General features: G+C 46.6%; 1 protein-coding gene across 1 annotated transcript in view; it reads left to right on the forward strand.

Moving 5' to 3' along the window:
* UBR1 (ubiquitin protein ligase E3 component n-recognin 1) overlaps nucleotides 1-17,079 on the forward strand; it is a 596,438-nt gene that overhangs the window by 69,741 nt on the left and 509,618 nt on the right. Inside the window, 1 exon segment of the mRNA XM_029598685.1 lies at nucleotides 962-1,072. Within this exon segment, the coding sequence (XP_029454545.1) occupies nucleotides 962-1,072 (111 nt within the window).

Here is a 17,079-nt window from a genome sequence, read left to right on the forward strand (position 1 = left end):
TCCTTATATTCTTAGCAAATTTAAAGAACAATGTTAATGAACTAAACTACAACATACTCGTGAAACAAATTATAAAACTTATTAAAAATATTGAAGATTTACTTCAACTGCATACTAAAATATATCCAGCCTTAGTCGTAATCAGAATCTGTTCAATATTCATTCCACAAGGACTTTTTATAGTAAACATGCTGGCGATCTTCTTGTTTTGGAATAGAGAAAGCTATTAATTTGAAAAAGGAAGTGATAAACTTAAGATTGTTGGAGAATTCTGTTGGATACAGAGTTAGGTACATTGATTTCTTATGGAATGAATATTGAATTCTGCTACATCATCTTCCTCCTCCATGTCTTTTCCTCCTTGTTCCCACCTCCAGGAATGCCTCCCAAGCCCTTGAGAGAGACTATGGAGGGAAATTAACCCATTCTCTTTTTCCTGTCTCAGGAAGTGCTTCTGAGGTTATTGTTTGGGTTGGGATTCTTTGGCTAAGAGTCCAGGACATAGATAAAATAAAGATTAGATTGCCGAGAACTGTTTCATGTTGCCCTTCCCCTAGTTTCTCTGTTAATTTAATTCTTCTGGCATGGTGTTCATGCCTCTTTCAGCCACCCACTTATACTTTTTCCTTGCTTGGTGGTTTCATTCTCTGATAGAGGTTCCTGACTCCTTCCTTTCTTTCTAGAAGTCCTGGGCTTGCTTCTTTTGTCCTTTAAGGTGAGAGAGCTCTTGTTCTTTCTGGCCTTGCCTTTTTTTTTTTTTTTTTTCTGCCTAGTCTCCTAAGATGTTCTGAGAGGGCTGAATCCCAGGCCATTTATTTTTTCTTCTATTTTTTCTTAGTCTGGCTTCTGTTCCTGGGGTTATTCCATCTCTCAGTAAGTATGCTATCCTTTGTGCTGTTCAAGAGGTGCACATATATAACATTCATGAATATCATTAACATATTTGTATATAATTTTTCAGATGCATACTTCTACTGGAGGTGGTTTCTGTGATTGTGGGGACACAGAGGCTTGGAAGACAGGCCCATTTTGTAAAATACATGAGCCTGGAGCTGGAACAACTGCAAAAGGGGTAAGAGAATACAGAATGAAGAAAAGTGAAATGTTGCTAAGAAACCATTTTGGAACTTTGAAATTTCTTCCACATACTGATCTCTTTGGTAATAATGAGTCTGTGGCTTGGGATGGACAAACAATTGGCAAATTTTATTTTTCTACATTTCAAAAGAATAAATTTAATGGGAATATATAGAAACACTTTTTTTCCCCCCAGAAATTCACAGGAAAACCAAAACATTAAACAATCATATATAATTGTTCTTAAAGCATAGCACAAAATTTAAGTTGGAGAGAGAAGGTGAATAAAAAGATTAGATGTTAAAAAAAACCCAAAACAAACCCAAAAAACCCCAAACAAAAGAAAACCCCAAAGGAAAATTACAAACTGACAAAAGGCAATCTGGATATATTTCAATGATGTGCAATTATCTTATAGTCCTACAGGAGAAGCAGTGTTCCCTGTATGTATACAGATCACTCCAGACTCCCGGGGTTTTGTCTCCCTGCCAGCAGATGGAGACAGAGAAAGTTTCACTGACATTGTACATAACCCAGTGTGCCACCTGCAGTCCCTCAGTATTTCTCTGTCTCCAGTAGATGGTGCAAAATCTACAGTTATGCAGTCAGGAGACTATTATGGATATATGAGCTTTCCTCCCAGGGGTTTTTGGGAACTAGTGGGTTCTTCCCTGTCTGGTCGAGGTGGACAAGCTTGGGAGTTGGTAACCCTATGCTCGCTCCTTTCTTCCCTGGGATGTAAATCTGGTGGTCAAGATCCTGCCCCTTTACAAGGCTACTGAGGCAGCTACAGACTCAGGGGAGGCTGTTTCTTTTAGTCGGTCCCTTTTTTAATTTGGCTGATTTTCTTTTTTCCTGCTAGCAGGTCTGTGTTCCATTCTAAGGAGTAGATATTGTAAGTTTTTGGTAAAATTCTGAAGAATAAAAAGGTCTGGTATTTTTTCTGATCTGCCATGCATCCTGTGCTCCTGGAACCTGAACCTCTGCACCAAAGGAAAGTATTGGTTTCCATGTATCTTTATTTGTTCTCAGTCAGTAAAAAACCCCAAAATGAAGGACCTAGCTAGAGGAATCTGTGCAGCAGTGAGGTTCCAGGGGGGAAGCTACCTTAACAGCTTGGGAAGCTCAGAGATGGGGTTTTTCAACAGCTTCTCTGTCTGTGGAGGAGACTAGGTGTTGGCTCTGTGGCTCTGAGGAACTGTTCCTGTGCTTCCCGTTGAGGTGCTGGTGGTGCCGTGGGTGCGGGGAAGAACAGATGTGTTTGCAGCAAAAGCATTCAGAGGTCTACTTCAAGCATGGTCGCAGCGGTAGAACAAGCCTCACGGATGATGGGGTCTAGCACTGAGGCTTTCCCTATCAGTGTGGAAATGGTGGCCATTTTGGAGTCCCTAGCAGCCTCGACGGGAGAGGCAGGGGAATCCCCTCCTCAACTATCGCCGGCAGTTCCCTGTCCTGCAGAGGTGCAGAGAGGCATAATAACTGAGGAGGAGTAGAGGTCTTCTGCTGGATTTAATTTGCTTATGCACAAGTCGTGTTTAGTGAGATGCTGGATCTTGCCTCAGTCTCCATGGATTCTGCCAGTCAAGAGGCCTGAGCTGTTGAGAAGCTCTTCAGGACTATGATTTTCCATGCTGGATGTTAAACAGATCCGGGCCTAAATGCGCTGAAGGTGCAGACAGGCTTTACTTAGCCATGTGGCAGGTTACTGCAGTGGTTCTTTTCTCGCGTGCATAGGCATGTGTGCGTATTCTCACTGTGTGGCAGTTGTATGTGCTGGGACCTGTGTGCATAAGGTGTGTCTGCAACCTAGACTTATGCGCATATTTGCGCAGCTAGTTGTGCGCATATTTGTTCAGCTACTTGTTTGCGTACAACCATGACCTAGTCTTGAGCGTGTATTTGCATGCATCCTGGAGGGGTGTGTGTGTATACGCCCAGGTGGCATTAATGTGCGTGCAGGAGGCCTCCTAGAGCCGAAGTTCAGGAGAGCAAGGCACCAGGGATAAACAGGTCCACACGCCATGCTATCTGTGAGGCTTTGCTGTCTGACAGCAATTCAGTCCTCACTCTCTCTCTCCATTTGTGTCAGTGCTGTTTAGATGCTCAACGTGATTTGACTACTACAGCTTTTGCCCATGTTGGGACATCCCCTTGGCTTATGGTGTTTCTGGATGGGGAATGGAGTGGGAGGCGAGGGAATGGTCAATTCTCCCTTGTTTCTGAGGGCAAAAGCTTTCCAGAGAGGTTGGAGAGAGCAAGGTTGGGCCTGTGGACTCTGGTATGGATCCATCCTCCTCCTCCTGGGTGAAATGTTTTCAGTGCCTGCAGACCTTTCTGCAGGGGGTGCCCAGTGAAGGCAAAGCAACCTACTATGTAGGGATCATGTGCTTGGGCCTCCCATTTGTCAGTCGCTGCAGGGGGGCTGTCCCTGGTAATGTTCAAGGGGGTGTGTATCATGAGACATCGGAGGATTCCGATGGGGATTTGGCTTTCTCACTTTTTTAGAAGAGGAGAAATTGCATATGATTGAGAGCCGCTTTGGATTCTGCTCAGATTTGTTTTTCTTTTTTCACAGAGATGTCTTGAGTTTGTTGGCTCAGATCCTGTACATGATTAGTGTGGCTGGAGGTCAATTTTAAGTAAAGCATCCTGTTTCTTTTCCCCCCTGTATCCAATTCAAGAGACATTGGATTTAAAGAATGTAAATGCAGCTCTCAAGGTTCCCTGTTTCCGAGTGGAAACTCTGAGGTCCAACTCGGAGTGCCGTCATAGGGGGCGGTACACAAGGGAGAGTTCTTGGCATCTCTTGCCTTGATAGAGGCATATCTGCACATAGCCATCAGGCCGGAGCACCAGAGATTCCTGAGGTTCATGGTCCTAAGGGAATATTTTTGGTTTCGAGCCCTTCCCTTCAGCTGCCGTCTGCTCCACGTACTTTCACCAAGGTGATGGTGATGGTGGTGGGGGCAGCCGCATTGGAAAAGGAGGGTGTATTGGTGTATCCGTATCTGGATGACTGGCTTCTTCATGCAAAATCAAATGACCTCTGACAATCAGTACAAAAGGTACCGATGCACTTGAAGTCTCTAGGATGGGTGGCGAACCTAGCAATGAGCCATTTAGTCCTTTTACAAACTCTGGAGTATCTGAGAGCTCAGTTCAACACACTAGCAGAGAGAGTGTTTCTCACAGAGAGAGAGAGAGTGCTGAAATTGCAGAGTCAGATTAGGCTTCTGCTAGAGCTTTCGGTGCCTAGTGTCTGGGACTGTTTACAGGTCTGGGTTCTATGGCAATGACATTGGAATTAATGCATTGGGCGTTTGCACATATGCGGCCTCTGCAGGGCTCTTCTCCCACAGGAATACGTTATTGGAATAGTTTCTTCTTCCTCATCTGTTAAAAGGGGAAGCTAGGGGACAGTCTTTCGTGGTGCTTACTTGCACCAAGCTCGAGCGAGGTACAGAATTGGGGATTCTGAAATGGATAATAGTCACCACCAATGCAAGCCTCTCTGGATGGAGGGCTGTGTGGCAAGATCAGTCGGCACAGGGCCAGTGGTCGAAACAGGAGACCTCATGGCCTAACATGCGGGTAGAGGTTAGAGCGGTGCCTTTCGGCCAAAGTTATGTGCACTTCCAGGACATATCCTATCAGACAATGCAACAACGGTGGACTGCATCAACTGTCAAGGCGGAACCAAGAATCAGGCAGCGGTTCAAGAGACCTGGGAGTTACTTCTCTGGGCAGAACAGCACTTGGAGCGGCTGGCAGTGTCTCACATTGCCGGAGTGAACTAGGTTCAGGCGGATTTTATCAGTCTGAGAAAGTTATGACCCTGGGGAATGGGTGCTGTCTGAGGCAGTGATGTCTCATTCACGGAAGATGGGGATATCTCAACCAAAAAGAACACCAAGGAGTTGCGGTTTTACAGCCACTGAACAGAACACAGTGCAAAGGAATCAGAGCTCTTGTGCTGCTGTGGACTTGAGGGATTCTTCTTTGTCTTCTTTCCCGTGGTCTCTGGTGGACAAGCGATTACGGCAGATAGAGAAACATCCAGGAAATATGATCCTGGTAGCTCCAGAGTGGCCACATCGACCATGCTTCCCAGATCTGATCAACATGGCCATAGATGGGCCCCTGATGTTCGGACATCAGTCGACCTTTTTCCACCAGGGCTAATTATTTTTGGGTCAGGGGCTCACTTCTGTTTCACATCTTTGCTTCTGAGAAGAGAAAACTTGAGATGGAGGGGATATTCCAAAGCGGTTATTTCCACCTTCTACATCCTTGATGTATATGCGAATTTGGAGGAAATTAGAGTTCTGATCTGGTGTTGAGGAGTGCAGCTGCAATCAGTTCAGGCTACGATGTCACATATTTTGGCTTTCCTACAGAAAGATTCTGGCCTTTAAATCTGAGTGTCCAGGTAGCAACATTGGGTTGTCTCTGGGGTAAGGTGCAAGGGTATCCTCTGTCCACACATCCAGATGTTCTATGGTTCTTTCAAGGAGCTAAGAACTTGTATCCTCAGGTGTGGAATATTTGTCCATCTTGGAATCTGAATCTAGTCCTTAGAGGATTGTGTGAGGCTCTGTTTGAACCACTAAAGAAAGCTACGGTTACAGTCTTGACTCTTTCTTGGTTGCTATTTGTTCAGCCAGGAGAATTTCAGAGCTCCAGGCACTGTCGTGTTGAGATCCTTCTTACAGATGTTTGATTCCGGGGGTATCTTTATGCATGGTGCCATCTTTTTTCTGCCTGAGGTAGTCTCTGCATCCCATTTTAGACAGTAGAGCTTCCAGCTTTTATGGATTTGGATTCCTCTACGCCTCAGACGGGGGAGCTTAGGCTCTTAGATTGGAAGCATGCATTATTGAGGTATAAAGGTCATTTAAAATTTCCATAGATTGCACCTCCTCTTTGTAGATCGTATCACCTCTTTGTACTGTGGAGTGGTCCAGAGGAAGGAAATAAGTCGTCTAAAGCTACAGTTGTGCGGTGGCTGAAGGAAGCGGTCGAGTTGACTTACATTTCTAAAGGGTGCCCGTTGCCAGGGGGGTGGGGGCGCACTTGATGCGTTCTCAAACGACTTACTGTGCTGAGTCACATCAAGTGTCTCCACATGAAATTTGCTGGGTGACTACTGGAAAGTCATTGCCACTTTTGCTAGGCATTATCACTTGGATGCCTGGGCTCTGGCTTCCATGTGCTTTAGTAAGAGTGTTTTATGAGAGGACTCTTCACATCCCACCCAAGTTAAGGGGAGCTTAGGTACATCCCAGGAGTCTGGACTGATCTGGGTATGTACAGGGAAAGGAAAATTGTCTTCCTTGCTAACTTTCGTTCCTGTAGTACTACAGATCAGTCCAGAGACTCGCCCATTTACTGGGGGGAGAGTCCGCTGCTCGTACTGTTGCAAGTAAGAACCAATTTTCCTGTATTAGTTACTCCTACTAAGAAAGATTTTGAAGATTAAAAAAAAGAAAGCTCTCTGTTGCTTATGATTAAAACACATGTACTTATTAAACAAGTATATTACAAAGATTTATATGCACCTTGAATCTCAATCGGCCAGAATCTTTTGGTGTCCCTTGAGCGACTTCCCATATGTAAGGAAGCACCCTCACTGTGTGATTCAAAAACGGAGAATAATGCTTTATTCTGAAAATAGTCTCACTATTTTCTCTGAGGTCAATATTCAAAAGCCATTTAGACGGATAACTCACAAGTTATCCATCTAAATGGCAACTTTTGAGATATTCAGCCACTTACCTGGCTAAATTATAGCTGGATAAGTCATTATACGGCTATAATTTAGCCAGATAAAAAAAGAGGTGTTCTGGGGCATACAAAAGTTATCCTGCTAACTTAGCTGGTTTTCAACTATAATTGGCTATGTTAGCCAGATAACTTTAGATCTGCTTCAGAGTAGGTCTAAAGATAATCTGGCCTTGTGTAGCTTAATAATCTGCCATTTAATTGGATATCTTCAAATGATTCCTAGTTAAATAGCGATCCTGTCAAAAAAAAAAAAAAAAATCCCCAAAAACGTCAATACGGGCCTCCTGCTTTGATTCCCACCTTATCATAAATGTCACAATTCCCCCTCAGCTGGCACGGACTCCCCTCAAACCCCCTCTAAATTGAGGCAAAAAAAAACAACTTTTATCTATGCCAGCTCTCCCTGGTAAATACTTAAAAAGAAATTACTGCCTCCTTGCCACCACCATGCTCCTGAATCCCTCCCATGCACCCAATATGTGAGTGGTGGGCCTGTTTTAAAACCTGGGATTGTAATTCAGAACTATCCTGGTCACTTATGCGTTACATTCTTAGTAGTGCTAGAAACATATTTTAGCATAGATGGCGGGCTTAACAAGCAAGGCCGGATAACTTAAACTTAACCGGCTATATTCAAACATAGTGGTTAGATTTTTTTAGTTATCTGGCTATATGTAACTGGATAACTTTAGGCAAGTATATTCAGTGAGATGTTTATCAGGATAACTTGTCCACTATCTCAGTGGTCCCCAACCCTGTCCTGGGGGTCCACCAGCCAGTCGGGTTTTCAGGATACCCACAATGAATATGCATGAGAGAAAATTTGTATGTCATGGAGGCAGTGCATGCAAATTTTATCTCATGCATATTCATTGTGGGTATCCTGAAAACCCGTCTGGCTGGTGGATCCCCAGAACAGGATTGGGGACCACTGCACTGTCTGACCTACTGAATATGGATTTCTATCTGGCTTCAAACAGCAGGTGACTGATGTTATTGGTTGTACTCTCTTCCTCTTCCAGAGGCCTCTCTAACATCCCAGTAAGGTCTATAGACCAATGATTCTCAACCCAGTGCTCAGGACACATCTAGCTAGTTTGGTTTTCAGGAAAACCACAATGAATATTTATGAAATAGATATGCATACAATGGAGTCAGTACATGCAGGTCTATGTTACGCATATTCATTGAGGATATCCTGAAAACCTGGCTGGGTGTGTCCAGAGGACTGGGTTGATAACCCCTGACCTAGATTGTCTAACTTCAACTTCCCTTCCTCCACAACTTCATAGGGGAGCTATCATGTTTTCCAAGAGGCAGATAATAGACCATAAAAGTAGGTGGAATAGCTTTTATAGGTATTTTGAATGTTTTGTAAATATTTTTTCATCTTATCTCCTGGATTATATTAGGGGTTCTAGGAAAGTTGAGGAATCTCCAGATGTCTGGATCTGTTCTCCAAATCCTCCAACTTGGAGTGAACTGCTAGATTATATTTAATTATGTCTGCACTACTGGTCTTCACTACCAACATCTGTTCCAGAATATCAGTAGTAGTGGGCAAGGTTCTCAAACAGAGGTCACAAACCTTGCATCATGTACATTTATGAATTGTGAGAAGCCTTTGTTTGCTTGTTAGCTTTGGTGCTCCAACTTAATTGTAACTTGCCTCAATGAAGCCTCACGCTCTGAGTGTTTGTTTGGAACTACCTGGGATTTTTCCCTATTTTTATTTCCTCACTCTCCTCCCTTTATAACCCAGCCATTACAATGACAGTTCTCAGTAAGGGAGAACAGACCCATGCACTTTTTTTTAAAGCATATGCTGTTAATTCCCAGTTGTTTGACCAAGAGCCTGGAATTCATGTTTTGTTTGGATCATTAGTTTCCCTAGCTGGTGTCCTGGTATTTCCTAGTGTTCTCTCATCCAAGTACAAGCCAAGTTTGACTCTGCTTAGCCAGGTACTCACATGGCATATAACATTTAATGCTGATCCACTGTTCTTGCATCCCTTCAGAACCTAATTCATGGACTCTGAATCCTCCTCCAGGTCAGGGGGTGTGTCGCAGAATTCTCTTAACTGAATCCGGCTTGTCAAGTAGGGTCTTGATTTCAATTCTCAGATCAGACACCTGCTGGTTGAATTTGCCTGACTTGATTTGCATATCATTGTCAGCCCCTCAGAGAGTAAAGAGCCAGGTCTTTGTTATTTGCATCTGGTGGCTAAGCACTCTTAAGTAGACAGTCCCAAAAATACTGAGTACTAATTCAGTGCAAAGTTATGGTAGTTCAGATCTTAATGAATATTTCTTAGTAATTTATTGTAAGGTGTAGAATACTAAGAAAAGACCTGTTTCATACAGTTAACTTAGCTTTTAAATTATCGAAACTCCTAATTTTAAAACAGCTGAAAAACGTGAAGATGAGACTAGATATTCTCAGTGCTTTTTCTCAAGTGTCCTGTGTGGTTTCCTATTGTTAGTGGTTTCTCAAATAGATCCAGCTTTGATAAAATCCTTCAGGACCCCATTAAAGCATCAGCAAGCATAGTATCTTATTTGGACCAATGATGTTAATCTAATATTTTCTGAAACTGCTAAATAACATGAACCAAATTTAATTACAGGCACTTCTTTTTGTGTCTGATGTGCAATAATTGTTTGGTCTCTGTTCCATTTGGTGCAGGAGAAGCATTTTAATAGCAACTAATTTGATTTTATGTGACATTTTGCACATCTGTTTAATCTTTGTGGGGTTTTTGCATTTTAACTGTTATTGCTGTTCCATGACAACAGTTAGCAATTGCCATATCTGTCTGCCATGCACTAGAATAGAGATCTGTCTAGGATACTCGTCAGTTCATTAAGCCACAAATCTTTTATTTCATGGCTGCAATTTCCTCCTTTTTGATCTAAAACGAGCAAAGTGTATACCATAGTAGATGGCAAATATCCAAGCAGAGTAAGTTTAAAGTACAAATTTTACTGAAAAAGTAAAGTGTGTGTTTAATGGAGAGTCTGTCATATTTACAAGAACAAAATGTATAAACGCTGCCTGGGGATAAGAGATTTTAGTTTATTAATGAGAAACTTAAATTTAGCCTTCGCAACCTCCTTCCTGCACATTACTATGTCATTGGACAGGGAACGCAGGGTTTGGAGAGAAGCTGATCTAGGCCTTTGTACCAGGCAGACAAATTATCAAGCAATTCTCATATCCACTAGCCATTCAGCTATCATCTGTATCCCTAAGAATAAAATTGCCATTAACGACAGCAGTCCTATTCCTACCCTCTTGTTCGTAAAGACCTAAAGATGCATCCTTTGTGCAAGAGAGTAACACATCACCAGGAAGGTAGATCCCAGCTACTGAAATATTTCTTGCCACCAAAGGGTGATGCTTTCCTTCCTGGTGTCCTGACTAGGTCCCTAAAGACTTCTATTTTTCTCTTTTTGCCTTAGCTCCTTTAGGTCAGCTATATGCTGCCAAATCTGATAAATAAAAGTATATTTCTGAGGAGAATACACATTGTCTTTTTCTGACTTAGGATCACAAGTAAGGTGGGAGGGCAGCTGGCAGTGTCTTGTAGCAGACAGATCTCTGCACCCCTAAACTTGCTTACAGGTTAAGGGAAATTGGATTCAAACAGCATCCGTGGGGCCCTGACTTTTATGGTCTGGGAAACTGATAAAACATGAGGGTAACCTGCACAGTGTAGCAAATACTGGCATAAGTATAAACTTGCTGGGTAGATTTGGTGGATCATTTGGTCCTTTTCTGCTGTCATTTCTATGTTTCTATGATCGATCGATCTATCTGTGTATAAGAAATTTTTCATCTTTTGAGTGTCAGTTTTTCCACACACATGCTCTCAAATGTTTTTGTATGTAAGGTTTTAAAATTGGAATCCATGACTCTTACCATCATTAGTATCATGTGATCTATAAACATACGTTTTCACTTGTTTAGGAAGTAGGTAATGTACTTAAGTATATCATATATTTCTATTAATACATGTATAAGAAATACCTTATGGACTTCATAATTATTGAACTAACATTCCTGTACGTACCCGGATCAGTCCAGACAGTGGGTTGAGCCTCCTTTCCAGCAGGTGGAGACAGACTAAAACTTGAAGGATGCCCTATATCAGGACAGAGCCTATCCTCTACCCCTTCAGTATTCGTCTGTCTCCAGCAGGTGCAGCATCTCCCCTTCGGTTCTCTGCTGTAGGCTAGTCAGCCTCTTCTTCTTTCTTTTTCGGCTCAAGCAAGTAGTTCTTTGATTCCCGCTTGTTTTAAAAACAAAGGAAAAAAATCTATGAAGGAAATTTTTGCCTTCTTTTAGTGCTTTTACTGTTTTTGTGTGGGAGACGTCCGTCTCCCAGCTCTTGCCTGGCTCGGGGGGCTTTGCCCCTTTTGCAGGAGGGGGTTCCCTGCATAGTCCTGAGTCCGTGGACGCTTCCAGGTGTGGGGACCGACGCTCTCTGGGCCTCGTTCCCCCTCTGGCTGCCGAGAGGGTTTTTAACCCGCTGCTGCGCTCAGTAAAAAAAAAAAAAAAAAAGGAGTTTAAAAGTTTCAAACTTTCAATAAGTTGCAGGTACTCACCTACCTCTGGGCCTCGTTCCCCCTCTGGCTGCCGAGAGGGTTTTTAACCCGCTGCTGCGCTCAGTAAAAAAAAAAAAAGGAGTTTAAAAGTTTCAAACTTTCAATAAGTTGCAGGTACTCACCTACCTCTAACTTATTTGCAGCAGTTGACCAACTTTTTTATTTTTTTCTGGTCAGAGTAGGGCTAGAACCGGCAGCCAGAGAAGCAGAAGGCAGTAGGTTTCCCGCCTGCTCTCTCCTGCTGTGCAAGCTGTCAATCAAGCTTTTTTTTCTTCAGCCGAGGCTTAGCTATGTCCCGGCTGGCAGCCTGCCTTTCTTGTGGGCTGCCCTCTTCGCATTTTTCGCGGCAGGGCCTCTGCACTGCTTGCCTGCCGGGTGGGGAAGGTCCCTCCTCAGCAGGACAAGCAAATTTAGCCCGGGGCTCCACTCCTCCCGGCATGGCTAGGCCTTTCCCGGGTCGGCAGAGCCCGGGAATGGCCGCCATCTTGGATTTTTCATCGAGGCCGATTTCAGTGCTCCCTGGGGCTGGGGGGGCCAGATTCTTTTGATTTAACCCCCGATTTGGCCTCCGCGGGTGCCCATGAGTGGGGTCCTGACCTTCCCTCACCCCCCTCCCCCCCTGCCAAATCCAGGGTCCGTTTTTCAGCGGATTTCGTCCTCCTCAAGCACAAATCTTATCTAGCTAGCCTGCATGAGCTGGACGAAAGCCCCCCCTGCCCCCCGCCAAAAATCCCTCGCTCAGCGCCGTTGACCACTGGACCGGCCGAGGAGCCCCAGGGACCAGTTCGGGTGCAGGCGGTCCCGGGGGTGCCCCCCCCCCCGGTGTCTCCCGTGTCCTCTGACCCCCGTTGCTTCCTCTGATTCGGCGGATGCCTGCCCCCAGAGGGGGATGACCCTAGAGCCCTCCGTCTTTTTCGTAAGGAGGAATTAGAGCCCCTCCTCCCTTTTGTTTTGCAGGAGCTGGGTCTGGAGAGTCCCTCCGTGGATAATCTCATGGCCTCGCTCCCTAAGGATATGAACCCGGTTCTGGGAGGGCTCCGGGCTCCGGCCTCGGCCTTTCCCTTCCACCCCATGCTTAAGCTCCTTATCCTGCGGGAATGGGAGGCTCCTGAGGGTGCGCTTTGGGTGGGGTGTGCGATGGATAAGCTCTATCCCTTCCCGGAGTAGGGCTTGGAGCTGTTGCGATATCCATCGGTGGATTCTTATGTTTCTGCAGTGGCCAAGCACACCACGATTCCGGTGGAAGGCTCCACGGCCTTGAAGGATTCACAAGATCGTAAGCTGGAGGCTCACCTGAAGCGCATCTTCGACGTTCTGGCCCTTGGGGTCCGGGCGTCTTGCTGTAGCAGTCTCATGATGCGAGTGGGCCTCCAGTGGGTCCAACAGTTACTCTGCACCCGGGAGCTTCCGCCAGGTGAGGCAGAACAAGCCGAACGTCTGGAGGCAGTCACCGCTCTTTGGCGAGGATCTTGAGAAGCTTATGGACTCCTTGGCTGACAACAAGGTCCATAAGCTCCCAGAGGACCGCCCTAAGTCTTTACCGATCCTTTGCGGCCTCTCGCTCTTGCTTCAGGGGCCAACGTCGCTTCGCTTCTCGGGGGCGGGGCGGTTCTGCGAGGGGGTCTTCTTGTGCGCAGTCCTGGTCACAGTCCTTGCGTGGCAGACGGCCCTTTCGCGAGGGCCAGCCCATGCGTACCGCCGCTAAACCTGCCATGCAATGAAGTTTAGCCAACCCATTCCTCTGTTCCTTACCTCAGCGGACGCCTCTCCCTGTTCTTCGAGGAATGGGTCAAGATCATGTTGGATCAGTGGGTCCTCGACATTATCAGAGACGGGTACGCTTTTGACCTCGTCAGGGAACTTCCAGATCTTTCTTTTCTCGCCTTGCGGCCGGGACAAGAGGGACGCGGTGGTCCCAGTCCCGGAAAAGGAAATTGGCACCGGCCAGTATTCTATTTACTTCACCGTGCCCAAAAAGGACGGGTCCTTCCGCCCAATATTGGACCTCAAGAGGGTCAATCGGGCTCTCAAGAGCCCCCACTTCCGCATGGAAACCCTGCGGGCGGTCATTGCGGCGGTCCGCCCCGGAGAGTTCCTTGCTTCCCTCGATCTCGCAGAAGCTTATTTTCATATTCCCATTCACCGCGACTATCAGAAGTATCTCCGATTCCACATTCTCAACCAGAACTTCCAGTTTCGAGCTCTCCCCTTCGGCCTCGCGACTGCTCCTCGCACCTTCACGAAGGTCATGGTAGTAGTAGCGGCGGCCTTGCGCCGGGAGGGGATTCTCGTCCATCCCTATCTGGACGATTGGCTCATCAGGGCCAAGTTGGAGACCTCTTGCCGGCGGGCGGTGGATCGCGTCTTGGAGCTCCTTGCCTCTCTCGGGTGGGTAGTGAACTTTTTCAAGAGCAAGCTTCAGCCCTCCCAGGAGTTGGAATTTCTGGGAGCCCACTTCGACACCCGAGTAGGCAAGGTTTTCTTACCTCGGGCGCAAGCCCTCAAGCTGATCGATCAGGTCCAGACTTTGATTGCCCTACCCTCCCCGACAGCCTGGGATTATCTCCAAGTCCTGGGATCCATTGCTTCTACCCTCGACCTTGTCCCCTGGGCTTTTACTCATATGCGTCCGTTACAGAAAGCTTTGCTGTCCCGTTGGCAGCCAGTGTTGGAGCAGTTCCACGTGGTCCTTCCGTTCTTGCATTCTACTGCCGACGAATTACAGTGGTGGCTGTCTATTCCTCATCTTCTGCAAGGGATGCCTCGTCAAGCTCCACAGTGGACGATGGTGACCACGGACGCCAGCCTGTTGGGCTAGGGTGCGGTCTACCTTTCTCAGTCCACCCAGGGAGCATGGTCGCAGACTCAGTCGCACTGGCACATCAATCGACTGGAAACTTTGGTGGTCCGCCTGGCGCTTCAGGAGTTCCTTCCCCTGATCCACAGCAAGGCGGTACGAGTCCTGTCCGACAACTCCACCACAGTCGCCTACATCAATCGCCAAGGGGGCACTCGCAGTCTCCTGATAGCCTTAGAAGCCAGCCATCTCCTCGCTTGGGCGGAGCGTCACCTACAGTGCCTTGCGGCTTCTCACATCGCCGGAAAAGACAATGTTCAAGCCGACTTCCTCAGCCGGCAGTCGCTCGATCCAGGAGAGTGGGAGCTCGCGGACGCGGCCATGGCTCTGATAGTGGACAGGTGGGGTCCTCCTCACCTCGACCTCATGGTGACTCTGCGCAATGCAAAGGCCAATCGGTTCTTCAGCCGCTGGAGGGAGCACAGCGCAGAGGGCGTGGATGCTCTGGCTCTACCTTGGCCAGCGGACGTCCTTCTGTACATGTTTCCCCCGTGGCCACTGGTGGGGAAAGTTCTCATGAGAATCGAGCTCCCCCGGGGACCGGTGATTCTCGCCGCGAAGGCCGTGGTTCGCGGATCTTATCAATCTAGCGGTGGACGGGCCCCTGCACCTCGGTCATCTCCCTCGTCTCCTCCAGCAGGGGCCTGTATTTTTCGACCAGGCCGATCGCTTCTGTCTTGCGGCCTGGCTTTTGAACGGCGTCGCCTGAGGCGCAAAGGTTATAGGGAGGAGGTCATCTCCACCCTGCTGCGAGCCCGGAAGCAGTCGACTTCTCAGGCCCTTGTGCGCATCTGGAAAGTTTTGAGTCCGCGTGTACGGAGGCGGGTGTCCCTGCGTGCTCCGCCTCGATTCCTTTGATTCTTTCTTTTCTTCAGAAGGGTCTCTCTAAGGGCCTCTCCTTCAGTTCTCTACGCATTCAAGTCTCTGCGCTCGGCTCTCTCCTGGGTCTGGTGGACGGTTATGCCGTAGCAGCTCACCCTGACGTGATTCGTTTCCTGAGCGGCGTTAGACACCTCTGCCCCCCCTCTCGGGCCACGTGTCCATCGTAGAGTCTCAACCTAGTCCTTCGTGCTCTTTGTGCGGCTCCCTTCGAGCCTCTTCGCCACGCTACGCTCAAGGATCTTACTCTAAAGACTGTCTTTCTGGTCTCTATTTCCTCTGCTCGCCGTATTTCCAAGCTGCAGGCGCTGTCCTTTTGGGAGCCCTTCTTGTGTTTCTCGGATTCCGGGGTTTCTCTCAGGATGGTTCCTTCCTTCTTGCCTAAGGTTGTCTCTGCTTTTCATGTCAACCAGTCGGTCTAACTCCCAGCGTTCTCTCCGGAGGAGATTGCGGGTATGGCGTGTGGCGACCTTCGTCGGCTAGATGTAAAATGAGTCTTGCTTCGTTATCCCCAGGTCACCAATGACTTCCGGGTATCGGACCATCTCTTCGTCCTTTGGAGTGGCCCCAACCGCGGAAAACAGGCTTCTAAGACCACGATTGCGCGGTGGTTGAAGGAAGCCATTTCCTCGGCGTATCTTTGTCAAAGTCGTCCGCTTCCGGAGGGTCTGAAGGCCCATTCTCTGCGTTCTCAGGCTACTTCGTGGACGGAGAGTCAATCTGTCTCCCTGCAGGAGATTTGCAGGGCCGCCACTTGGACGTCTCTGCACACTTTTGCTCGGCACTACCGTCTGGATGTACACGCTCCGGTGTTCGGTTCCTTTGGGCGGCAAGTGCTTCGAGCGGGACTGTCTCGGTCCCACCCAGTTTAGGGAAGCTTTGGTACATCCCACTGTCTGGACTGATCCGGGTACGTACAGGAAAGGAAAATTAGTTCTTACCTATTAATTTTCGTTCCTGTAGTACCACGGATCAGTCCAGACGCCCTTCCCTGTCTGTCTTTTGTCCTCTCGAAGCTTGTTTTCTTGCAGGTCTGCAGATTTCCGTATATTTCTTTGTGCAAGATTACTGAGCAATTACACTGGAAGCCTTGGTCGTTTTCTTATACCAAGTTGATGCAAGAGCGTATAGGTATACTATGTTTTCTACATTATTCTATATTTGCTCCGTTGAGCTTTACAGTTACTTGCTTGATCCTATTCTTGGGTTTGTTGTTTTATGCTTTGACATACGTTATACTGAAGGGGTAGAGGATAGGCTCTGTCCTGATAAAGGGCATCCTTCAAGTTCTAGTCTGTCTCCACCTGCTGGAAAGGAGGCTCAACCCACTGTCTGGACTGATCCGTGGTACTACAGGAACGAAAATTAACAGATAAGAACTAATTTTCCTTTTGTGTTCATAGTTCTTTGTATAGATGTTTGCCCCTTTTAATTAGAGAAAAAAAATGCTAGACAGAAAAAAACAGCAAGAGAGAAATTCAAAATATATAATCACAGTTTCTCTGAGGCAATGGAATGAGTAAGCTTTGAATACCTTTTGCTTTAGACAAAGCTATTCTGAATGCAGTAGTCTCTGATCCCCTGTAATCACAGTTTACCAAACAAAATTTGCCCTAGTGTTTTAAATAACTACCAATGATACACTGAACTGAAGAAAGAGGGGCAAATGTTTGCTGCCTGGTTTCATCATCTGAAGAGATTATTCTTTCAATAGCTATATGTAAAGTTTTTTTTGAGAACTTGTGTCAAAGGTGCTATATAATATGGGAATTGTTGAGACAATTATTGTATTATCCTTGATTGTATATCCCCATAATGCTCCATACATTATTAAACTATATAGCAAGATAATGGGTACCCTCATACTGGATTAT

The sequence above is a fragment of the Rhinatrema bivittatum genome, chromosome 4 (assembly GCF_901001135.1).
Source record: "Rhinatrema bivittatum chromosome 4, aRhiBiv1.1, whole genome shotgun sequence".
Lineage (NCBI taxonomy): Eukaryota > Metazoa > Chordata > Amphibia > Gymnophiona > Rhinatrematidae > Rhinatrema > Rhinatrema bivittatum.